General features: G+C 45.0%; 1 protein-coding gene and 1 non-coding gene across 5 annotated transcripts; both read left to right on the top strand.

The window, feature by feature from the left end:
* Positions 1-300: 300 nt before the first annotated feature.
* On the top strand, positions 301-373 carry TRNAG-CCC (transfer RNA glycine (anticodon CCC)). Its single transcript has one exon. It is a non-coding gene; the product is annotated as a tRNA-Gly (tRNA).
* A 13070-nt stretch (positions 374-13443) lies between these two features.
* Positions 13444-20128, top strand: KCNE1 (potassium voltage-gated channel subfamily E regulatory subunit 1). Of its 4 annotated transcripts, none has more exons than XM_055567621.1 (3): positions 13445-13716; positions 14701-14795; positions 19504-20128. In XM_055567621.1, exon 3 carries the CDS (start codon positions 19555-19557, stop codon positions 19942-19944), a length of 390 nt encoding a protein of 129 aa, XP_055423596.1. In that variant the 5' UTR covers positions 13445-13716; positions 14701-14795; positions 19504-19554; the 3' UTR covers positions 19945-20128. The 4 variants fall into 4 exon arrangements, with proteins under 4 accessions (XP_055423598.1, XP_055423600.1, XP_055423596.1 ...); XM_055567622.1 differs by having other exon boundaries at positions 19508-20128; XM_055567623.1 differs by lacking the exon at positions 14701-14795 and having other exon boundaries at positions 13444-13716.
* Positions 20129-21156: the final 1028 nt, after the last annotated feature.

Here is a 21156-nt window from a genome sequence, read left to right on the forward strand (position 1 = left end):
GACCCCATGGACTGCAGCACATCAGGCCTCCCTGTCCATCACCAACTCCTGGAGTCCACTCAAACTCCTGTCCATCAAGTCCTTAGTGGCTCAGAGGTAAACAATCCACTTGCCAATGTAGGAGACTTGGGTTTGATAGATCCCTGGGCTGGGAAGATCCCCAGGAGAAGGAAATGGCAATCTACTCCAGTATTCTTGCCTGAAGAATCCCATGGACAGAGCCTGGAAGGCTACAGTCCATGGAGCCACAAAAGAGTCAGACACAACTTAGTGACTAAATAGCAATGATAACCAGGTACTTCCTTGGTGGTCCAGTGGCTAAGACTCTGTGCTCCCAATGCAGGGGTCCCAGGTTCAATCCCTGGTCAGGGAATTAGATCTCACATGCTGTAACTAAAAGATCACATGAACCCCAACTAAGACCCAGCACAATCAAATAAATGAATAAAATATTTTAAAAATAATAATTACCCCCACACACACACATGCCCCCATAGCTCTCCTAAGCCCACAGCCCCAAATTAGGGCACACTGAGGCCTTCATTTTTACCACTCTGAGGTTTTTGCAGTCTTTGGCCTGCCTTTGAATCTCTGCCAAAGTGCAAGTGATGGTGGCCAACTCTCTTGCTGCAGAAAGCTCTGAGTAAATAACCTTTGCTTTTCTCATCTGGTTGGTCCTCATTCATTTCCACACTCCTCTGCGTAGCTCAGATGGTTAAGAATCTGCCTACAATGCAGGATACCCAGGTTCAACCCCTGGGTTGGGAAGAGCCCCTGGAATAGGAAATGACAACCCATTCCAGTATTCTTGTCTGAAGAATTCCATGGACAGAGGAGCCTGGCGGGCTAGAGTCCATGGGGGTCCCAACAAGTCAGATACGACTGAGTGACTAACACACTGTGAAACTCGAATCCCTGGAGTGTCTCCAGACTTGAACAGCAGACCTCTCTTCTTTAGCTACCCTTTCTCTAGGGGTGGGGGTGGGGTCTCCGCAAGTCCTCTGACATGAAGCATTGTTGGAATACTAATGACATCCCAGAGTGTATATCTCTTAGCTCCACACTCAGTACACAAGTGCCCGCTTCTAGACTTGGACTTTGAAAGGCATCCCTAACTCTTATGTTCAAAAGACAGATTCTTTCCCATCTTCCTCATCTCAGTTAATGAGACACAGCCACTCAGCCTTTGCTGCTACCCCAACTATCTTAAGTTTCTTTTCTCACTTCTTGGACTCTTGGGCTCCGCCACTTTATTTAGAACCATTCAGTGACTTCTGGCAGCTCAGCCTCAGAATGTTTCTATTTATTTAGTGTCCCCACCCTTCTCTGTCTCCTCTGCTACCAGCCCAGTTCAGATCTCACCGTATCTCACATGGCACATGGTGCTGAGTGAAGGAACAAGTAGCCGGGTTGGTCTCTCACTGACCTCCAGTATCTGACTGTCCCCAGGGGTTCTAAAGAGCCTTGTCAGCAGATGTAATTTATATTCCAGGAAAATTTGTGATTACATTTCATGAAAGATGTGATATTAACAAGGGGTTGGTGAAATGTCAAGGTAACTAATCTTTGAGTTGGAACTCTCGATAAAAAAGAAGCCAAAAATTTCCATATTGCAAAGGTTCTATGCATCCATTCCTCCTTAGAAACACCGAAGCCAAGGACTGATCATAAAACACTTATTAATTCTCCTAGGTTATTATTGTTCTATATGGTATGGGTTGCTTGTTCTTATAGTACTTTCTCTCTGTATACATATGTACATATGTGTGTGTTACTAGGAAAAAGAAATAAAGTTATGATTAACCACATAACTGAACCCAACTATATGACAACTTTACATCTTGCAACATGTATTCCTGATGTTTCATATTTATAAAATATTATAAAAACCCTCTACACCCCCAACTTGATTCTATTTCCTTGCCTCTCTGTAGAGGCAACTGCTATCATGAGTTTGCTACTTATAAGTTCATGTGTGTTTGTATACTCAGATTACATTTTATGTCTGTAAGATATAATTTGTTTTACTGTTGGTATATTTCTAAAAATTGGTATATTTTAGGTATTATTTGGCAGATTACTTTTCAAATTCAAATTGTTTCTTATGTTTACCCATGTGGAAATATATTCCGAGTCATTCTTTATGCATCCCTGTTTTCTTTCCATCATTGAGGTTTATTGACTTGTACAGAAAAGTAGATAAATAATGAACACCAGCTCAATCAATTTACGGAAAGGGAACATATCCATGTAACCACAAACTGGATGAAGAAATAAAATGTTAATTGCACCCCAGAAGCCCACACATGACATCACGTAGCCATCATCTGCTGAACTTCCCCAACGGAAACATTTTTTTAAATTTTCATGCCATAGTTTCCAGTTAAAAAACTCTATCTGGGGACTTCCCTGGTGGTCCAGTGGCTATGACTCCTCGCTCCCAGAGGACCTGGGTCTGATCCCTGGTTATGGAACAAGATCCTGCATTGCTGCAACTAAAAGATCCCAAGTGATGCAACTAAGACCCAGTGCAACCAAATAAAATATTTTTTGAAAAGAACTTTATATGGAAGGAATCAGAGTCTATAGCCTTGTGTGTGATTTTTTTGGCTCAACTTTGTATTTGAAAAATTCATCTATGTTTTTTGCATAGCAGTAGTTTGTCCATTTAAAATTTTCCCTTTAGTAGAGTTTATTTTTAGAACCATGTTAGACTGTCAGAAAAATTGGAGCGATAGTACAGAGAGTTCCTATATACCTTGTTCAGTTTCCCTTGTTACTAACCTCTGAGGTTAGTATGTACATTTAACGAACCCATATCGATACCTTATTTAAAAAGTTTGTGATTTATTTAGATATTTTTAATCTTTGCCTAATGTCTTTTTTTTTTTTCTGTTCCAGGGTCCTGCATGACATTCAGCTGTCAGGACTCTTTAGGCTCCTATTGGCCGTGGCAGTTTCTCAGACATTTCCTTTTTTGATGCTCCTGAACGTTTCTGTGAGAACTGCTCAGGTATTTTGTGGAGTGCCTCACTATTGGGGTTTGTCTTGTGTTTTTCTCCTGATAAGACTGGGGTCTAGGTTGCTGGGAGGCAGACTAGGAGGTGAAGTGCTATTCTCATGACACCATATACCCAGCACACGTACTGCCAATATGATTGATGACTGTTGATGGTGGCTTTAGTCACCTGCCTGAAGTAGCGTTTGTCAGGTTTCTTGCTTGTAAAGTGACTCCTTTTCTCTCCCTGTGTGTTGTACAGTTTGGAAGGTCATTCTGCACAGCCCTCACCTACAGAGTGAGGAGTTCATTCCCTCTCCTTGGAGACAGAATATCTACATAAATTCCTTGGAATTCTTCTGTATGGAAGAGTTGTCTCCTTCCTCATTTATTAATTTATGCAATCACTTATCCACATCAATATGGACTTGTAGACATTTACTTTATATATTCTGGGTTACAATCCAATACTGTTTTATTTTGTTACCCAGAAGTTCCAGCTTTGACCCCTGGGAACTCTTTCAATCATCTCCAGTGGTCCTTTGTCCTTTGACATACCCATCAATGCTTTGTTCTGAGCTCTTCCTTACTTTCAGGGACTACGAGGTTATCCAGGCTCATCTTGTATATTTCCCACCCTAGTCTTAGAATCATCCATTTTTCCAAGGAGCCTTGATTCATTTGTCTTAATAGAAAATGGTGTTACAAACAAAAACCTGGGTACTAGACCAAGCTTGTTGATACTGGGGTGTCATTTTTTATGAGACTTCTCAGATGACAGAGCAAAAAATACATGTGTTTGTACTAAGCAGTGTATATATACTTAGCTATAAACGTGTATATGTAAACCATCTGTATCTATTTTAAGCCAAACATGAATTCATATTAATATCTCAAATCCATTACTACACAGATCCTACCCTTGTTATAAACTCCCACTCCAAGAGTGAGACATCTGCCATCCATTGGTGTGAATGTTCCAACCCAGGGTATATATATAACAGTATCAGAATTGTTAACCAATACCCCAAAGGAAACAACTTTATCAACTAGGGCACAGAGTTCCTTTTGCCTGTAGTCTTAGAGATCTCACCCATTTCCAAAGACACTTAGGGTTACACCTCCCCCTGTCTCACCTATCCATCCAACCCTTTCAGTGAGGTTGTTTTGTATGTTTTGAATACAGTTAATTTCTCTTGTCACAGTCTGCATTCCTTTTAGATTTCCCCCAACTTCTAAAATGATTTTTTAATGATTTTTTAAAACTTGCAGTCATCAAATTTCACTCTTTGTTCTATAGCTTTTGACAAATTCATACTATCTTTTATCCACCATTACAGTCATTTTATTGCCCTAAAAGCTTACATTACAATTTTATTGCCCTAAACCACCCCCCATGGTATTCACCCTTCCCCTCTTCCTCCTGAACCCTGGCACCCACTGATCTCTTTACTGTGTCTACAGTTTTACATTTTCCAGAATGTCATATAACTGGAAGCATACTCTATGCACTCTTTTTATACAGACTTCCTTTACTTAGCAATATGCACTTAAGAGACAAAAAACTAACCACCACATCATAGTGTTAATATATACTAATATGTTAATTATACCCACTGATTTTCTTATATTATACTGTGTTAAACCAACCTTGCATTCCTGGAATAAACCTACCTCTATTATGATACAGTGCTTATTTTAGAATTGCTGGATTCCATTTGCTAATATTTCACCTAGCATTTCTACATCTATTTTCAGAAGTAATATTGGTTGTGATTTTCTTTTTTCCTTTTGTCCCTTTTTCCATGTGGTTTGGCATTAGAATATTCGAGGTTCACAAAATGAGTTGAGTTGAGGATTTTTAACTGTTCTTCATTTGAGATTTCTTTACATGTTTCAGAGTTTTGATTTTTAGGTTTGTTTTTATTCTTTTCATTTTTCTGCCCACCTGTCTCCACCCCATCCAACGAGGCTCTCCCTGATGATCATTCTGTGATAGCTTTTCCCTGGACTCTGGGACTTCATCCTGGATTTTATCCAGGCAGTTTGGGGTTTCTGACCCAAGAGATTGTGGACATTTGCACTATCGTGAGACCAGTATATGACTATGCTTAGTTTTTAGCTATGGGTCGAGTCTTCAGCCTCATTGCCCCAGACGCTCATTCTTCTAAAATCTTGGGCTCCAGAGAGTGTAATCCATGATTTCTTTTCTGAGGGCTCCCCGCAGTTCCTGACTTAAGCCATGGCCCGGCTCCTGTCTGCCCTCTCGGGCATTTTTGTCTTGGGTTTGTCCCACAGGGCTTCCCCTTCAGTTTGTCTCGCTGATTTTAGACAAAGAGCCCAGTGAGTCAGAGGCTTCTGGCAGTTTTCTTCTGCCTCTGTTGAGCCAGACATCTCTTTTTAGCTTTCTATTTTTACACCTTATCTGTCATGGCTCTGTGTTCAGAGCAAAAGGATGGATCAAAGCAAGAGCTCATTGAGCTGTCTTGTTCAAAACACTCTTCCCTATCTTTCTTACTTTCAATTTACTGTCTTATGGCCTAGGAATTTAAAGAAGCTATTTTATTTCATGACACCAATGCAATGAGTCAGGTATTCTTATCACCTTGAATGACAAATGAGCAAAGCAAGAAACAGAGTTCAAGTGCTTCACTTCAGGATGGTTGAACGGATGGTTACCTGTGAGCCTGTGCATCGCATTTTATCAATGCTTTCTATCACTCTTGCTACCAAAAGAAAGAGAACACTGAACAATCATGGCATCATTAAAGACAACTCCCCTGACCGATTTCTCAAAGCTTTGATACCTTGAGTATTTTGTGATTTCAAGAGTAGTATCAGAGGGGAAATCTCCCAGCTGCTGTCACGGCACTGGATTTTAATTTAGATACTGTCATTTCCACTTATTCCACCCATTTATCTGTCTTGTCCAAATTTCCACGCTCCAAAATTCTCTTCTATTCCATTCAATTCAGCAAATGTTCACTGAACTCTGTCATGCTCAAATACTACCAGGTGATATGGTCTGGTCTGTGACTGGCCCAGAAAGAGACATCCCCCAAATCATGAGTAGATGTTGATGTTCAATCACTAAGTGGTGTCCAACTCTTTGTGGCCCCATGGACTGCAGCACGCTGGGCTTCCCTGTCCTTCACCATCTCCCAGAATTTGCTCAAATTCATGTCCATTGAGCCCGTGAATAGATGAATATCAAGTCCACAAATAGATGAGCAACCAGTTATCCATTCAAGAATTATCTAGGCATCCCTCTTCCACATGCCAAACTCCTTGATGGTTGCAGTAGAGAACAGAAAGGCAAGTCCATCGGGAAAGCCCATCCTTCTGGAGCTTGTTGCTGGAAGAGAACTGGTAAGGTCATTGATTACTGATGAGGGAGGCAGAAAATGACAAGTGGCAAAGTGGACCTTGCAAGGACAAAGGAAGAGGGGTCAGATTCGACCAGGAGATCAGCCCAGAAACTCTTGCGAGATTCCTGGTAAAAGCTGATACAGGCTGGCCTTTGGTAGGGGCTTCAGAAATGAAAGGAGAAAAAAACAGTCCCGAGATCACTAAGAGGGTGGAGGGCCATGGTCAGAGGTGATGCTCTGTTGCTGCTGGAACCTTCAAAGCCATCCTCAGCAAGGAGAGAAGACTGTTTCTGCTGGGAAGTCTTTCTGTGTGTTTGTGGGGGATGTGGGGAAGGTTAGCAAGAGAAAGGACATTTTCACTCTAATCTGCAAGGTGAGTGGATCTGAACATACCATTGACTGAATGCCCTTCAACCTACCCATAGAGGAACTCAGTAAATACTGAATTGAACTGACTAGTCATCCAAGGAGAAGATTTGGTTATTGATAAAAATTGTAAGGAAAGGAGTCTGAGTTCAGACTAGGACATAACTTAGAATAATGATTCAGTTTCAAGATCAAGATTGTTATCAACCAACAAGGACCTACTGTACACCACAGGGAGCCATACTCAATATTTTGTAATAACCTATAAAGACAAAAGAATCTGAAAAATAATATATAAATACAACTGAATCACTGTGCTGTATATTTGAAACTAGCATAATATAAATTGACTTTACTTCAATAAAAAATATTTTAAATAAAATGAACAAAATGTTTAAAAGTTAATAAATGAAAGATTGCTATCCAAATCTTTTCACTGTTTACAAAGCTTGCGCTTAAAGGTATTTTGGAATTTGCCTTTCTAAAGATTTCCTTTGAATATTTTCCCTCTCATTCCCCTTTGAGTCATGCCAGATACCACTCTCGATTTCTTCACTTATTCCTTCAATTCCCATGGAGGACCCACAGAAACCCACATGAATCTAGACTTCCAGGCTGAGGTCCCGGTTGAAATAACACAGAAACCATGACAATGGCTGTGTTAGAAAGGACAGATCACTTCTAAAACAGTGACCTTCACACACATTCCCAGAAAGGCTGCCTATGCTGATTTTAAATTCAGGCTTGCCAACGCCCTTCCATTTCAGGCACTTTGGCCACAAGAGTGCTTCTGTGTTATCAGGAATTGGAGGTACACCAAAATAATCTCTGACAGGCAAAGAACTGAAGAGATGCTAATCTCTCTCCTGCATCTCCTTGTTCTTTGGCTGAGTAAAGCAGCCAGCACATTGCTACCTTTGTGATCTTAAATCCACAACATTTAAAAAGATTAGACATATGTCAGTGTAAACTGGATGGACGGAGTCTTAAAAAAAATAAACACAAGGGAAATGTTTGTATTCAAATGTCAAACACTTTATGTGTAGATTTAGTGCTCTTTCTTAGCCATAAATAACATTCCAGGCTGTAATTAATTTATCCATGTTCCTATCGGCCCAGCATTATTCCAGGGCATAAAGGGGTGGAGAAAGGCGGGGTGGGGGTGGGGGGTAAACCAACACTGTTATTTCTTTTGGAAAAGCTTTCTTAATTGGACTTGTGTTCTTGTCATAATGAGGTGAAGGTCATTATTTGTCAAATGCAAGGGCAGCTGTGATGCCTGGGTTTGTGGGTCTGTAGCCAGATGTGTCGTCTTGTTTGGATGACTCAAGAGTGACAAAAATTAGCGCAGGTGCCCCCAAGACCTGGACAGCTGAAGCTTAGTGAGTATTTTAGTGGACGATCTTGCCATCCACCCATCAGGCAACACTCAGTGGAACCAGTCACAGTACCACCCCATAGAATTAATGCTATAGAATTGAATTTGTTTTATGGGAGAGACAGTCCCTGCTCTAAATCCTAATGTAACAGCCATGAATCACCCAGCATATCAGGGGTCCATAGGTCTGCAGAGGTATAGGGAAAATATTGCCCATGTGTGCCTTTGAGGTGAGGGTTGGGGAGAGTCATAGCTTTTCTCAGATTCCCAAAAGAATCATGAAAATTCAAGAACCATTGCTCTGAAAGGATAAACAGAACATACACATCAGTTCAGTTCAGTTCAGTCACTCAGTTGTGTCCAACTCTGCAACCCCATGGACTGCAGCACACCAGGCCCCATGTCCATCACCAACTCCCGCAGTTTACTCAAACTCATGTTCATCACATCGATGAGGCCATCCAACCAGCTCATCCTCTGTCGTCCCCTTCTCCTCCCGCCTTCAGTCTTTCCCAGCATCAGGCTCTTTTCCAAGGAACAGCCAGAGAAAAGACTTTTGCAGAAACTTTGTTCTGGAAGGACCTAAAACAGAAGAGACAAACTGAATACCCACAGAACCAGGCAGGACATTCCATAATGTCCTGGAAGCAGGCAGGCCTGCTAAGTATCCTTGTTAGTAAAAGTGTTAGTCAGTTCATGTCTGACTCCTTGAGACCCCATGGACTGTAGCCCTCCAGGCACCTCTGTCCATGGAATTCTCCAGGCAAGAATACTGGAGTAGGTAGCCATTCTCTTCTCCAGTGGATCTTCCTGATTCAGGGATCGAACCCGGGTCTCCTGCATTGCAGGCAGATTCTTTACTGTCTGAGCCACCAAGGAAGCCTCAGGGAGAACACAGAGTTTGCATTTTTCTGGAAAGGGGCTGTGCCATTAACTCCTGTCACTTGCGGTTCTGATAAATACGTGCATAAATTTTCTAGATCCATTGGGTTTGATGAGAGAAGCCAAACGTTTAGATCTTTAGTATAAGAGCTCTCAATTTTTTAAATTTGAAAAACCAATTCAAAATTAAAGCAAACAAACAGACCCTCTGCCTGGAGGCTTGAACTGGCCCACATTCCCTCCTCTAAGACCTTTGCAGAAGATCTGGGATTTGGCCAAGTCCTGAACCCCAGTTGGAGGATGATCATCGACCTGTGGTTTGGGAAGCTGGAAGCAGAGGGCTGAACCCGAGGAAGGGTGTGGGGCAGGGGAAAAGATGGGCCATGCACAGAGGGGCCGCATCTGCTGCTCCGGGAGCTCAGAGGAGCAGAGATGTGGGAAATGAGGTTGGGGAGCTGCAATGGCCTGTTGGCCCCAAGCAGGCTGGGGATGGTTTCTTTTTGGACCAGGAGCATCCCTTGAGAGGGTGTTAGGAAAATGCTGCCATTGGGAAAGATGCATCTTATGGGTAGGACTCCCAAAGAGGAACCCCAGGGGAAAACTGAAGCTGGCCTCCTGTGACCAGATGAATCAGATGGGAGATGTTGGCTAAAGGAAGAGGGACAGATAAGATGTGAGCACCTAGTGGCCAGCAGAAGAGATACGAACAGGTTCACTCATCTGTGAGGGATGCTGACATGGCTGGAGCAGCACTGGGTGGGCGGCGGGGAGTGGTGTCAGGTCACAGATGGCATCACCAGGCTCTCTTCCACCATTCTTCATCTCCCCACCTGTCACCAGAGGCAGGAGAGGGACTTCAATGTCCTCCTCCTCCTCCTTGTCCTTCTTGGGGGGAGGAAGTATTACAATTCCAGCACAATGCAGCACCCAGGTTATGCCCTGCAGCTGCTCAAGAAAAGTTGCTGGCTTTCCAGGCATTCTTATTGAGAGGTGAGAGCTGCACCTGGGGATAGTAGCAGCCCTGGGGAAAGGGTCAAAAAGCAAGAAGGAAGGGGGCCTCAGGGGAGGGAATGTCCCCAGGTTAATGCTGGGGCATCTGGATGCCTATGGGAATGCAGCCAGGGGGAACAGAGCTGTCTGCATGATGCCAAGCTCCATATGTGCATCCAGGGTGAGTTCCAACAAAGACAGTCCTCTCTGGTGAGGGTGGCAGCGTGTGGAAAGTGTTGGGAACGTGACCAGGCTCTCCAAGCTGTGAGCTGAGATTTGTGATCTCGCTCAGAAAGAATGAGAAGTGGCCGGAGCTCTGGCCTCGGATGTCCTCTACATTGAGGTGGAATGCAGGAAGAAGAGGAATAAACTCACTGAAAGGAGAAGGCTCAAGTCTGTAGACCTTCCTGAGACCAAGAAGAAGGGAGAAGGTGGAAGAGCCAGAAGGAAAAAAAATAACGAAATGACTCAAGGACTCTGCAGCTCTGTTGTTAAGATTGTTTAAGGCCAGTCACACCTGTTAAATGGGAAGAGGCAAAAATGAGAGCGTAAAAGAAGGAGGAAAGAAAAGAAGCCACTTCAAGTTCGCCAAAGGCAACAAAAGACACTCTTTTTCATCCGTAATCATGTTTTATCATTACAAACAGGAAATAACAGCAACAGTATCACCAGCAATAAAATGACTCATCACAGGTGGGATGGAGAGAATCGGAGTGAGAAATAAGGACGTCAGCGTTCATTAGAACTCTGCGCTTGCCTCCACACACAGCAGAGCCTGCTGTGCAGCAGAGAGAACTCACCCGTCACCCAGCTACTGTGCAGACTCTATTTGTATGTTTGGGAAGTGTCTTCAAAAAGGTATTCTGTGAATGGCAATATTTTTTTTCCCATGACTCTCGGCATGCAGGATCTTAGATCCTGCACCAGGGATTGAACCTGGGCTCCCTGCAGTGGAAGCAAGTACAGGGTCCCAGTGAGTGGGGAATGTTCTTATTTCTCTCTCTGATTCCATCCCACGTGTGAGGAATTACTTTATTGCTGATAATACTGTCAAAGGTTGAGACATCGCCCCAATCCCTGACAAGAAGGGGTCTCTGCAGGTGTTCTGGGGTGCTCCATCCATGCATGCTTACCTGGTCCACAGGTTATTACTGAAAAGGGGAGCATGTAAGTTCAAGAGAACAAAGAGTTTTGCTTCAATGATCCATTTTTTTCCTTCTTGGTATGGAGTTCTTTGTGAAAAGGTAAGCAAAAAAAAAAAAAATACTACATACATACAGCATGACCTTGAGGGAGTAGAATCTAGGGAATTTTCAGATATAGTTTATGTTTTTTTCCTAAATATTAAAGAATATAGTTGCTACAAAAAAAAAGGAAAGGAAAATACAGAATGGTATAAATATGAAAATGAATCCAATGGAAGCCATCAGTAGCAGATAATAAGATTATGGTATGCTACCTTACAGTCTTTTGAAATAATGCAAAGAAAGTAGGGAAAACCACTAGACCATTCAGGTGTGACCTAAATCAAATCCTTTATGGTTATACCATGGAGGTGATGAATAGATTCAAGGGACTATATCTGGTAGACAGAGTGCCTGAAGAACTATGGATGGAGATTTGTAACATTGTACAGGAGGTGGTGACCAAAAGCATTCATAGAAAAAGAAATTCAAGAAGGCAAAATGGATTTGTGATGAGACCTTACAAACAGCTGAGAAGTGAAAGGCAAAGAAAAAATAGAGAGATATGCCCAACTGAAATATCAAGGAGAAATAAGAAAACCTTCTTGAATGAACAATGCAAAGAAACAAAGGAAAACAATAGAATGGGAAAGACTAGATATTTCTTTAAGAAAACTGGAGATACCAAAGGAACATTTCATGCAAAGATGGGCTCAATGCACCATTTAGGGTTTGCATTTGTCACTTAACAGTACAAACTATTTGTAAACATTGTCCCCCACGTTGTTGCCAGCTATTTGTAAGTATTATGCTAATGATCACATACAATATTCCAGTGTGTAGGATAACATTCTAAAATACCTACCATAATGCAACCACTTTTCTATTTTGAGACACTTAGATTCTAGTTATTTAAAGTAAAACTGCAAAGAATTTTTCTAAGCATAAAGCTATTCTACAACTCAGATTCCCACCATAGAATAGATTTCACACAATATAAGCACACATCAAGGCCATGGACCCTTGAGGACTTTCCAGAGTGGCTGTATGGGTTTAGACCAGCAACCACGGTGCAGGGTAGTGCCAGCTTCACTTGTACCCACTGGGCTGTGTCCTAAGGTGCCACACCCATTGGACCGCTTACCAGAGCCTTCAGTGAGGTCCTCCCCAAGAGAATTCCCAGGTGGAGGTGCAAGAAGTGACTGGCATCCTTGAAGGCTTTAGGCACAGGAGAAAATGTCTTGTATCTCTAGGTAAAGAATCAAATTTCTCTGCTTCCTGCCTGCAGACTGCAAGCCTGGACCTTGTTCCCTAGCACTTTCAAAGGACTGTTATTTAGGAACTGCCCCTCTCAAGCTGGTCTCCCCCACCACCTCCAGGCTAGTGGGCAGCTGCTGGAAGATTTGCCTGGAGGTTACTGGGGCTATGGCTTAGTTTTTGCCCCTGATGGCCCTAAAGTCTGTTCCCCACCACCTCAGGAACTTTGGGTCTGGGCTGCCAAGGCATGGGTGGCTCCAGTCACACCTGTGCACCCTCCTACACTGCCCCCCTCCTGTCTGTCTGGTCCACAGCTGCACCCCGAACTCAGGACAGGGCACCTGGTCAGTGGGTGCTCAATAAAAGCTTGCTGAATAGGTGCATGGCCACTAGTGGGTTTCAACTGATGCGTTTGAACTGTGGTGTTGGAGAAGACTCTTGAGAGTCCCTTGGACTGCAAGGAGATCCAACCAGTCCATCCTAAAGGAAATCAGTCCTGAATATTCACTGGAAGGACTGACGCAGAAGGTGAAACTCCAATCCTTTAACCACCTGATGCGAAGAGCTGACTCCTTGGAAAAGACCCTGATGCTGGGAAAGATTGAAGGCAGGAGGAGAAGGGGATGACAGTGGATGAGATGGTTGGATGGCATCACCGACTCGATGGACATGAGTTTGAGTAGGCTCCGGGGAGTTTGTGATGGACAGGGAGGCTTAGCGTGCTGTAGTCCATGGGGTCGCAAAGAGTCAGACACGACTGAGTGACTGAACTGACTGGGTACAGTTAACAAGGGTCAGCTGGAGTTTTGAAAAGCGTCCTTCAAGTGATTGTTTGGAGCTGTTTGCAAAGGAGTTTAGTGAGTGCCTGGCCGAGAGTAGGGAGGGTCTCTGGGACTGACTTCTCTTGGCCACTGCGGCTTCTTGTTTGCCAACTCCACCCCCAACCCCCCACCCCCAGGAAGGTCTGTCTGGCTGTCCTGCTGGCTGGCAGTTCTAATACAAACTCTCGGCGGACTCTGCGCCTACTCCGAGTGCCAGAGCATTTGCTGGGGCTAAACGCAGGGTGAGGAGGATCGGGGTGACCCCGGGGCTCGACCGAGGTGGCCCGGGGGCCGCGGGCTTGGCCGGGACGCTCGGGGATGGGGCGGGGCGCCCTGTGACTCCGAAGGCCCCGCCCGCCCCGCCACGCGCTCCCTGGCCGAGCGCGCTGACTGCCGCGCGGTTTTTCGGTGCCCTGCGCTCGGCCTGCGCGGACCCCGCTGCGCACCCGGCTCTCTCCGCGCCCCAGACCCGGTAAGTCAAGGGCTCCTGCCTCCCGGTTTCTCGCCTAGCGGCGCGCGATGCCCTAAATCGGGCGACCCTGAGGGGAGAGTCCAGGCACAGGGTCTCAGCGCCTCTGGGCTGCTGCGGGTGCCCCCAGGCAGGGGGCACAGCGACCCCCTTCTTGGAAGGCAGAGTAGATGACCCTGGCTCATGCCTTCTTCCCCTCTGTCCTCTTCACTTCTAAAACGCATGCAGAGAAAAATCATCTCAGGGCCACATAACAACTTCCCCCGTTATTATTAAATGACAGTCGTTCCTGTAGAAAGTTGGGGAAATACTTAAAGACATCCAAAGAAAACTAAAACCGCCCACGATCTTAGCCCCCGCTTGGGTTCAGAGACCTCCAGATCAGGCAAGACGCATATACACCGGCCTCAAAGGGGACTTTTTCCTTTTGGGGGACCAGAAAAGTTCTTGGGCCTTGGCATGTCCCCAGGGAAAAGGCATGGGACACGGAGAACATTACTGATATCTGATCTTGATTTTAAGTTGGGGGGAAGCCTGGAACTTTTAGAAGAAAGTTGACCTGGTACCAATCACCTGTTATGTGCCCAGGCTATCAGGTGCTAACCCACCCACCGGATCCCCATCACTCCCAAGCTCCACCCTCGATTTTTTTAGACTGCTGTACCTGAACTGACCGTTTGAGTCCCCTTTCAGGTTAAGAAAGAGCTTCCAGCTCCATAAAGGAAGGGCTTGTCAATAACCATAGCTGTTACTTATGGTCAGGATGATGGGGAACTTTGCTGTGGTCGGCCACTGCTTTAAATCATGTGATCAATAAATTGCCAGCAGGTGCAATGGACTCTGATCTATGGGCTTCTAACCAGGGTGCAAAACCCTTCGGCTTGCTCTGGTCTGTTTCATGCTGCCCATCAGAGATGAGCTGAGGTTGGGTCTGAGGAAGTCAACCTTGGTTTCCAGAATATTCAGGTTATCTCTGGCTTTTGATAGGTTCTTAGGAAGTGGATTGTTTTGAAAATAAAGTACATCGTGAAGACCTCTAAGGGACTCGCTCTTGTCATCTCAAGTCTCTGAAGGCAGAGCTGGTGAGACAGTTTCTGTGTGTTTTGGGCTTTCTGGGAGTTGAATGTGACATTTACTTATGCAGGTTTTCACACATGCATGCCTGCATCTGTGAATATTTACTCTGCTCCTGCCGTATGCCAGACATCGTTCTAGTCTTTGGGGTACATGGGAACAAGACAGGCAAAGATCCTGGCCCTCCAAAGCCCTCCAAAGATAGGGAAGACAAACAATAAACAATGAACACAAGAAACCAGAAAACTATACTGAGTGCAGTTGATAAGTACTATGGAAAGAGGCAGAGCAAGATAAGTTACGGGAAATGGAAGGGAGGAGTAAAAATTTTGCTGTATTGACAATTACTGATGGTCTTAAACCTTTTTAGGAAAAGAAGAGTTGCATATATATATATATATAAAGCTATATTAATATTATATATAATGCATGCTATATATAATATAAAATACAACTATATTAACATAAAGTTTAATATATAAAATAAATAATGCTAACTATACATAAAAATAATTTAAATTTTATTACATAAAAACAGACTACATTGAAAGAGGTTTTCATTGGGTTACCCACTAAGCTCTTTCCAGTGTGAATTCTACTTTATTGATTATTTGCTCTTCACATTCATGTTGTAATTGATTGCACTTTCCTATTTAATTCAGCAAACCCTTACTGAGTCATTCTGGAGGTGTGAGTGAGGTCAAGGTGAACAAGACAGTCTCTGACCTTACTGAGCCCCCTGGAAATGCACAGAAATGTCTACAAAGGACTGCAACACAACTTAGAATCTGGGCAGTAGAGACAGAGCACTATAAGGGCCCAAAGTAGAGGAGGGGACTTCTTAAAGGGGTTTCACCAGTTGGCACAGACATGCACTTATGGTGGACCCATGGAATTTTGACCATCAAACACGGGGGTCTCACCTTTTTTGCAGAGAAACCAGCAAAAGTAAAAGACAGGAAAGCTGTGGGCTCATTCCATGCCTCCTTTAAACCCTGTAGTACAGTCAGGGGGAATCCCATTAACCTCAGTTTTCAGATGAGGAAACTGGGGCTCCCCGATTCATTTAATTTGCTGCAGGTGAGATTCTTCCTTCTCTGTGACTTCATGTGTCCTCCCAGAGAATGCCCTTCCATTCTCCATGCCAAAAGGCTCGTCTTTTTCACACACAGAGTTTGACCCAGTCCCTCTCATCAGCTCCCTGGTTCCCATCTCCACCCTTCACACCTCAGAGTTCCTCTCTGTAACCCACAGAGAGGTCTGAGAAGCTCTTGGTCCTATGACCAGACTCAAGAGCCAGCAGGGAGTCCTTTTCCGATCTTTGAGGGCAGTCGGATGTCGTGCCTCTGTACAGGTTTCATCCTGATTTTTTGAGACTATGCGAGGGAAGGAGGTAAAAAGCCCAAAACAAAGCCAGCTGACTGCATGGAAGGGTCTGAGCCCCTGTTGGCTTCTTTGCTGCCGAGAGGCAATTTGGACATTCCGTGTTCAGCCACCCAGTCATGTCTGACTCTTTGTGACCCCTATAGACTCCAGAATGCCAGGCTTCTCTGTCCTTCACTGTCTCCTGGAATTTGCTCAAATTCATGTTCATTGAGTTGGTGATGCCATCTAACCATCTCATCCTTTGCCACCCTCTTCTCCTCCTGGCCTCAATCTTTCCCAGCATCAGGGTCTTTTCCAATGAGTCAGCTCTTCGCATCAGGTGGCAAGAGTATTGGAGCCTCAGCTTCAGCATCAGTCCTTCCAATGAATATGCAGGGCTGATTTCCTTTAGGATGGACTGGTTTGATCTCCTTGAACATAGTGTTGTGATAAAGATGAAAACAGTTGACAGTTACTTCCAAGGAAAATTGGAAATTTCTCACCAAATTCTTGACTCAGTAAGATCCTGTTCACCCAAATGAAGCTTATCCATAATTGTTTGTCCCTAGTTCTGCTTCCTGAAGCAAAGAATATTGATTTCAAAATTGGTTGCTCTTTCTAGGAAAGGCTTAGGGAATGCTGTCAAGCGTGACGGGAATGTCACCCCCATCCCACCGCTACGGTCCCCGGGAGCCTCCTGGTTTCACTAGAACTGAGCCAGGGCTGGAATTTGTATCCCTGATCTTCCTCCTTCCTGGACTCCACCCCAGAATTGGGCCCTTTCAGCAGAGAGCTTGGAGTCAGCCACAAAAGCCCTTTCAGTAAACGCGTAGGAAAGGGTGAGAGGTGCAGTGCTGGGAAAACTGCTCTAAAAGCCTGTTATCAGTGCTGATATGTGACAGAGCCAGAACTCCAGGGAAAAATGCGGAAGGTGAGGCCTGTGCCGGGAATACAGTGACATCACTTGCTGCCCCCACTTCCCCCTGCTAGAGGGGGGCAGTGCTGGAGGCCTGCATGGTCTCCATTTGCAACTGTTCAGCTCATCCTAGAGGCCCACAGTCATGAATCCTGAGTGAGTCAGTGGACCAGAAGCCCTGGGACTAAGCTTTGAAAAAAAAAAAATTGCACTAACCTTGACTGGACAGCGAGGAGATCCAACCAGTCCATCCTAAAGGAAATCAACCCTGAATATTCATTGGAAGGACTGATGCTGAAACTGAAGCTCCAATACTTTGGCCACCTAATGAGAAGAGCCGACTCATTGGAAAAGACCCTGATGCTGGGAAAGATTGAAGGCAGGAGGAGAAGGGGGTGACAGGATGGGATGTTGGATGGCATCACCGACACGATGGACATGACTTTGAGCAAACTTCAGGAGATGGTGATGGCCAGGGAAGCTGACATGCTGCAGTCCATGGGGTCTCAAAGAGTTAGACATGACTTAGCAACTGAACAACAAACCTTGATTAGGGGCAATGAGACCTTATGAAAGGTCTCAAACCCAGCCAGAAGCAGAAACTTCTGGAACCAACCCTCCCCTCTTTCTGGGCCCAATAAGGCCAGTTTGAAAATGTTCAGCACAAGCTGAGCATCAAGCTGGTTGTGTTTGGAGTTGGACCTTCCTGGTTCCTGCTGCTTCTGCCTCCTCCAGCCCCATATTCCCTGAGCGAGATACAAAAAGCTGTGGTTCTCCCTGGTCCAGGAGAGGGTTCTTCTGTTTCCTATTTAGATCAGAAGCCAGTCCCCACTTGGGTAGACCCAGTTTTATCTGATATAAGTGGCGGGCTTCTCAGTTTCTTTGAGCCTAAATACAGATCCACCTTCTCTCTGCAAGATCTGGAGAACTCCCTTTTCTGTGCTAATAAAATGTGAGTCCATGGCTAAAAGATTAAAGTTTACAGATGCATTTTTGATAGGAGACATGACCTCGAGCAAGTCAGCTCACCTCTATCCAGCCCAGTTTTCTATAAAGTTCAGGTCGTTGAATCAGCTGGTCTCCAAATCCACTGGAGTCCAGCAGTCTTAACTGTGGCCACCAGGCAGTGCTTTGGTATTATAATGGATGTGAACTTAGGGAGTGGGCCATAAGCCCCCAGCTGTCGTGCAGATTAGGTTCTGTGTCATTTGTACCGTGCTGATTATTAGAGGATGTTGCCAAGCTCATCGTGTGACTCATTATGCAAACACACCATGTGACTCAGCAGGCAAGCCTTGGGGACACAGGAGGCATTTAGCAAAAGCGATACTATAAGTGTAAAGTCAGAAGAGACTTTTCGTTAAAAATAACAGCATTGTTATTTGAAAGGCATTTAATTCACTTGGCTTTTCTGGTTTGCCATCAAGTTCCAACAGGCTCAGCAGAGATGCCAGCATGAGTTTAGACGGGCGCAGCTGAGGTCACGGTGATGACTTAGGAATTTTTCTCCAAAGCTCCTGTTCAGGTTGTATGATGGATGCACAAGACTGAAAAAGAAAATCTGAAAAACAAACAAGATTAGAAAATTATGCTATGAAATTGCTATTTCTCTTCTTAGAAAGTTCTTCCAGGTATTCAGGGAGCACAATACATTGATTGGTCAGTTTCCTAAGGGTTAGGGTTCTCAATCACGGCTACCAAGTAGGATCACCTGGGAAGTTTGGAAAAGTCGCAGTGCCAGACAGGAACCCAGGCCAAGGTCTCTCTTTCTCTTCTTTATAAGGCCACTGCCTTGTCAGATTAGGGCCTTACCTTCAGGACCATACCTAGGTGCTTCAGTGGTAAAGATTCTACCTGCCAATGCAAGAAACCCAGGAGACGCAAGTTTGACCCCTGGGTTGGGACAATCCCCTGGAGTGGGAAATGGCAACCCGCTCCAGTATTCTTGCTTGGAAAATTCCACGGACAGAGGTGCCTGGCCAGCTGTAGTCCATGGGGTTGCAAAGAGTCAGACACAACTGAGCGACTGAGCATACATGCACAATCTTAATTAGCTCCTAAAGACCCTACCTCCAGCCACATTAGGGGTTGTGGCTTGAACATATGAATTGAGGGGGACACACTCTGGTCCATAGCACGTAAACTAAAAGATACACCTATCACAAAATATGTGCATTCAAGGAGCTCTTCCTGCTGATCACCTGCAGTGACAGGGGCTGGAAATGGTGAATAGAAATAAACATGAATCAATTAATCATTTGACCAATCAAGAGAGGGCACTGTGCAGATCCCAGGTGGCACACCCCATAACAGACGAGTGTGGTTAGGGTACGCCGTCACTGGGATTTTTATAAACTCTGTATGGTGTGTGTGTGGTGGTGGTGGGTTTGGGGCCAGTCCATATTTTGTGATTTCAGGTTGCACTTTTCTTTAAGACAGTTTTCCTGGGAAGTTCACCCTCCCGGAGTGAAACCTTGACTCTCAGGATGATCCTGTCTAACGCCACGGCCGTGACACCTGTGCTGACCACGTTATGGCAGGGGACGCTTCAACAGGGCAGCAACACGTCTGGGCTGGCCCGCAGGTTCCCAGGCCATGAGGACGGCAAGCTGGCAGCCCTCTACATCCTCATGGTCCTCGGCTTTTTCGGCTTCTTCACCCTGGGCATCATGCTGAGTTACATCCGCTCCAAGAAACTGGAGCACTCCCATGACCCATACAACGTGTACATTGAGTCCGACACTTGGCAGGAGCAGGACAAGGCGTACTTTCAGGCCCGGATTCTGGAGAGCTGCAGGGCGTGTTACGTCATTGAGAACCAGCTGGCTGTGGAGCGACCCAGTGCATACCTTCCCGAGATGAAGCGGTCGTCCTGACCCCAGGACCAGTCAAAACTGGACAGAGCCTCCCTGATGAGCTGATTTTTCTAATCACATGTTCTTTTTTCTTTATTGTATGAGTATAATTGGGGTTTTTGTCTATCATAAGGGGTGAAAGAGGGATTTAATATCACTATATTTCTAAAATCACATTCCTTCTATAATAGATTGTCAGTCGTTCCCCAGTATCTGTGACTGCCTTGTTAATTGCAGCAAAATCCCTGCAATCATGGCCTCTGAGAATAAGAGACGTATTTCCCTGACTCCCTTGAAGCTAGCAAGGTCATGTGTATGAAATTCTGGCCAGCAGAAGGGGGAGTGATGAGTGCAGTTTCCCAGTGAGCCTTGAAAAGGAAAGGATATGTCCCCTAGCCCCCCTTTCTCCTTTCCCACTGGCTGGGACATGGATGAGGTGGTGAGCCAGCTTTGAGTCTGGAAAAGGACTGTGTTTTCGCAGATGGCAGAGCAACAGGAGTCTGGGTCCCTGGGCAATGGCGTGGACCAGGGTCTGGTCAATCACCAGCTCAAACTTCACAAGAAAGGGAAACCAACTCTGATCTTCCTTAAGCCACTGTCATTTTGGTTTCTGTTAAAGCAACAGAATGAGCTTCCCTAATGGTTCAGTGGTAAAGAATCTGGGCATGGAAATCCACTCCAGTATTCTTGCCTGGAAAATTCCATGGACAGAGCAACCTGGTGGGCTACAGTCCATGGGGTTGCAAAGAGTGGGATATGACTGAAGCAACTTAGCATGCACACACAAAGTAATAGAATCAAAATCCCGATGAACACACCTTTCTTATGGGACTGAGACCAAAGGCATAACATTCCCATATTTATCACAAGCATGCTTTCCCCCTTGTTACAGGACATCCTTTTCCCTTTTCACTTGTACCCTCGCTACAAAGGCTCCATCCTCTCTTTGCTTTCCTGCCTCCCACTCCTCCCTTATGACCATCCTACACACACACACACACACACACACACACACACACACACACTTCCCAAAACAGACACAGGCTCACACCCACAGGCACACACATGCACACAGAAACACACACAGATAAGTAAGGACACACACACACACACACACACACACACACACACACACACATTTCCTACTTACGTAGCTCAGTTTCAGTGCTGCAGGATTGAGATGCAGGAAAAAAAAATCCCACTTCAGAATGTGTGCCAAGGGGGAAGGTTCTC

The sequence above is a fragment of the Bubalus kerabau genome, chromosome 2 (assembly GCF_029407905.1).
Source record: "Bubalus kerabau isolate K-KA32 ecotype Philippines breed swamp buffalo chromosome 2, PCC_UOA_SB_1v2, whole genome shotgun sequence".
NCBI lineage: Eukaryota > Metazoa > Chordata > Mammalia > Artiodactyla > Bovidae > Bubalus > Bubalus kerabau.

Bases quoted from the DNA above. Each gene is read 5' to 3' on its own strand.
- KCNE1 (XM_055567623.1), top strand. From the start codon at position 19,555: ATGATCCTGTCTAACGCCACGGCCGTGACACCTGTGCTGACCACGTTA.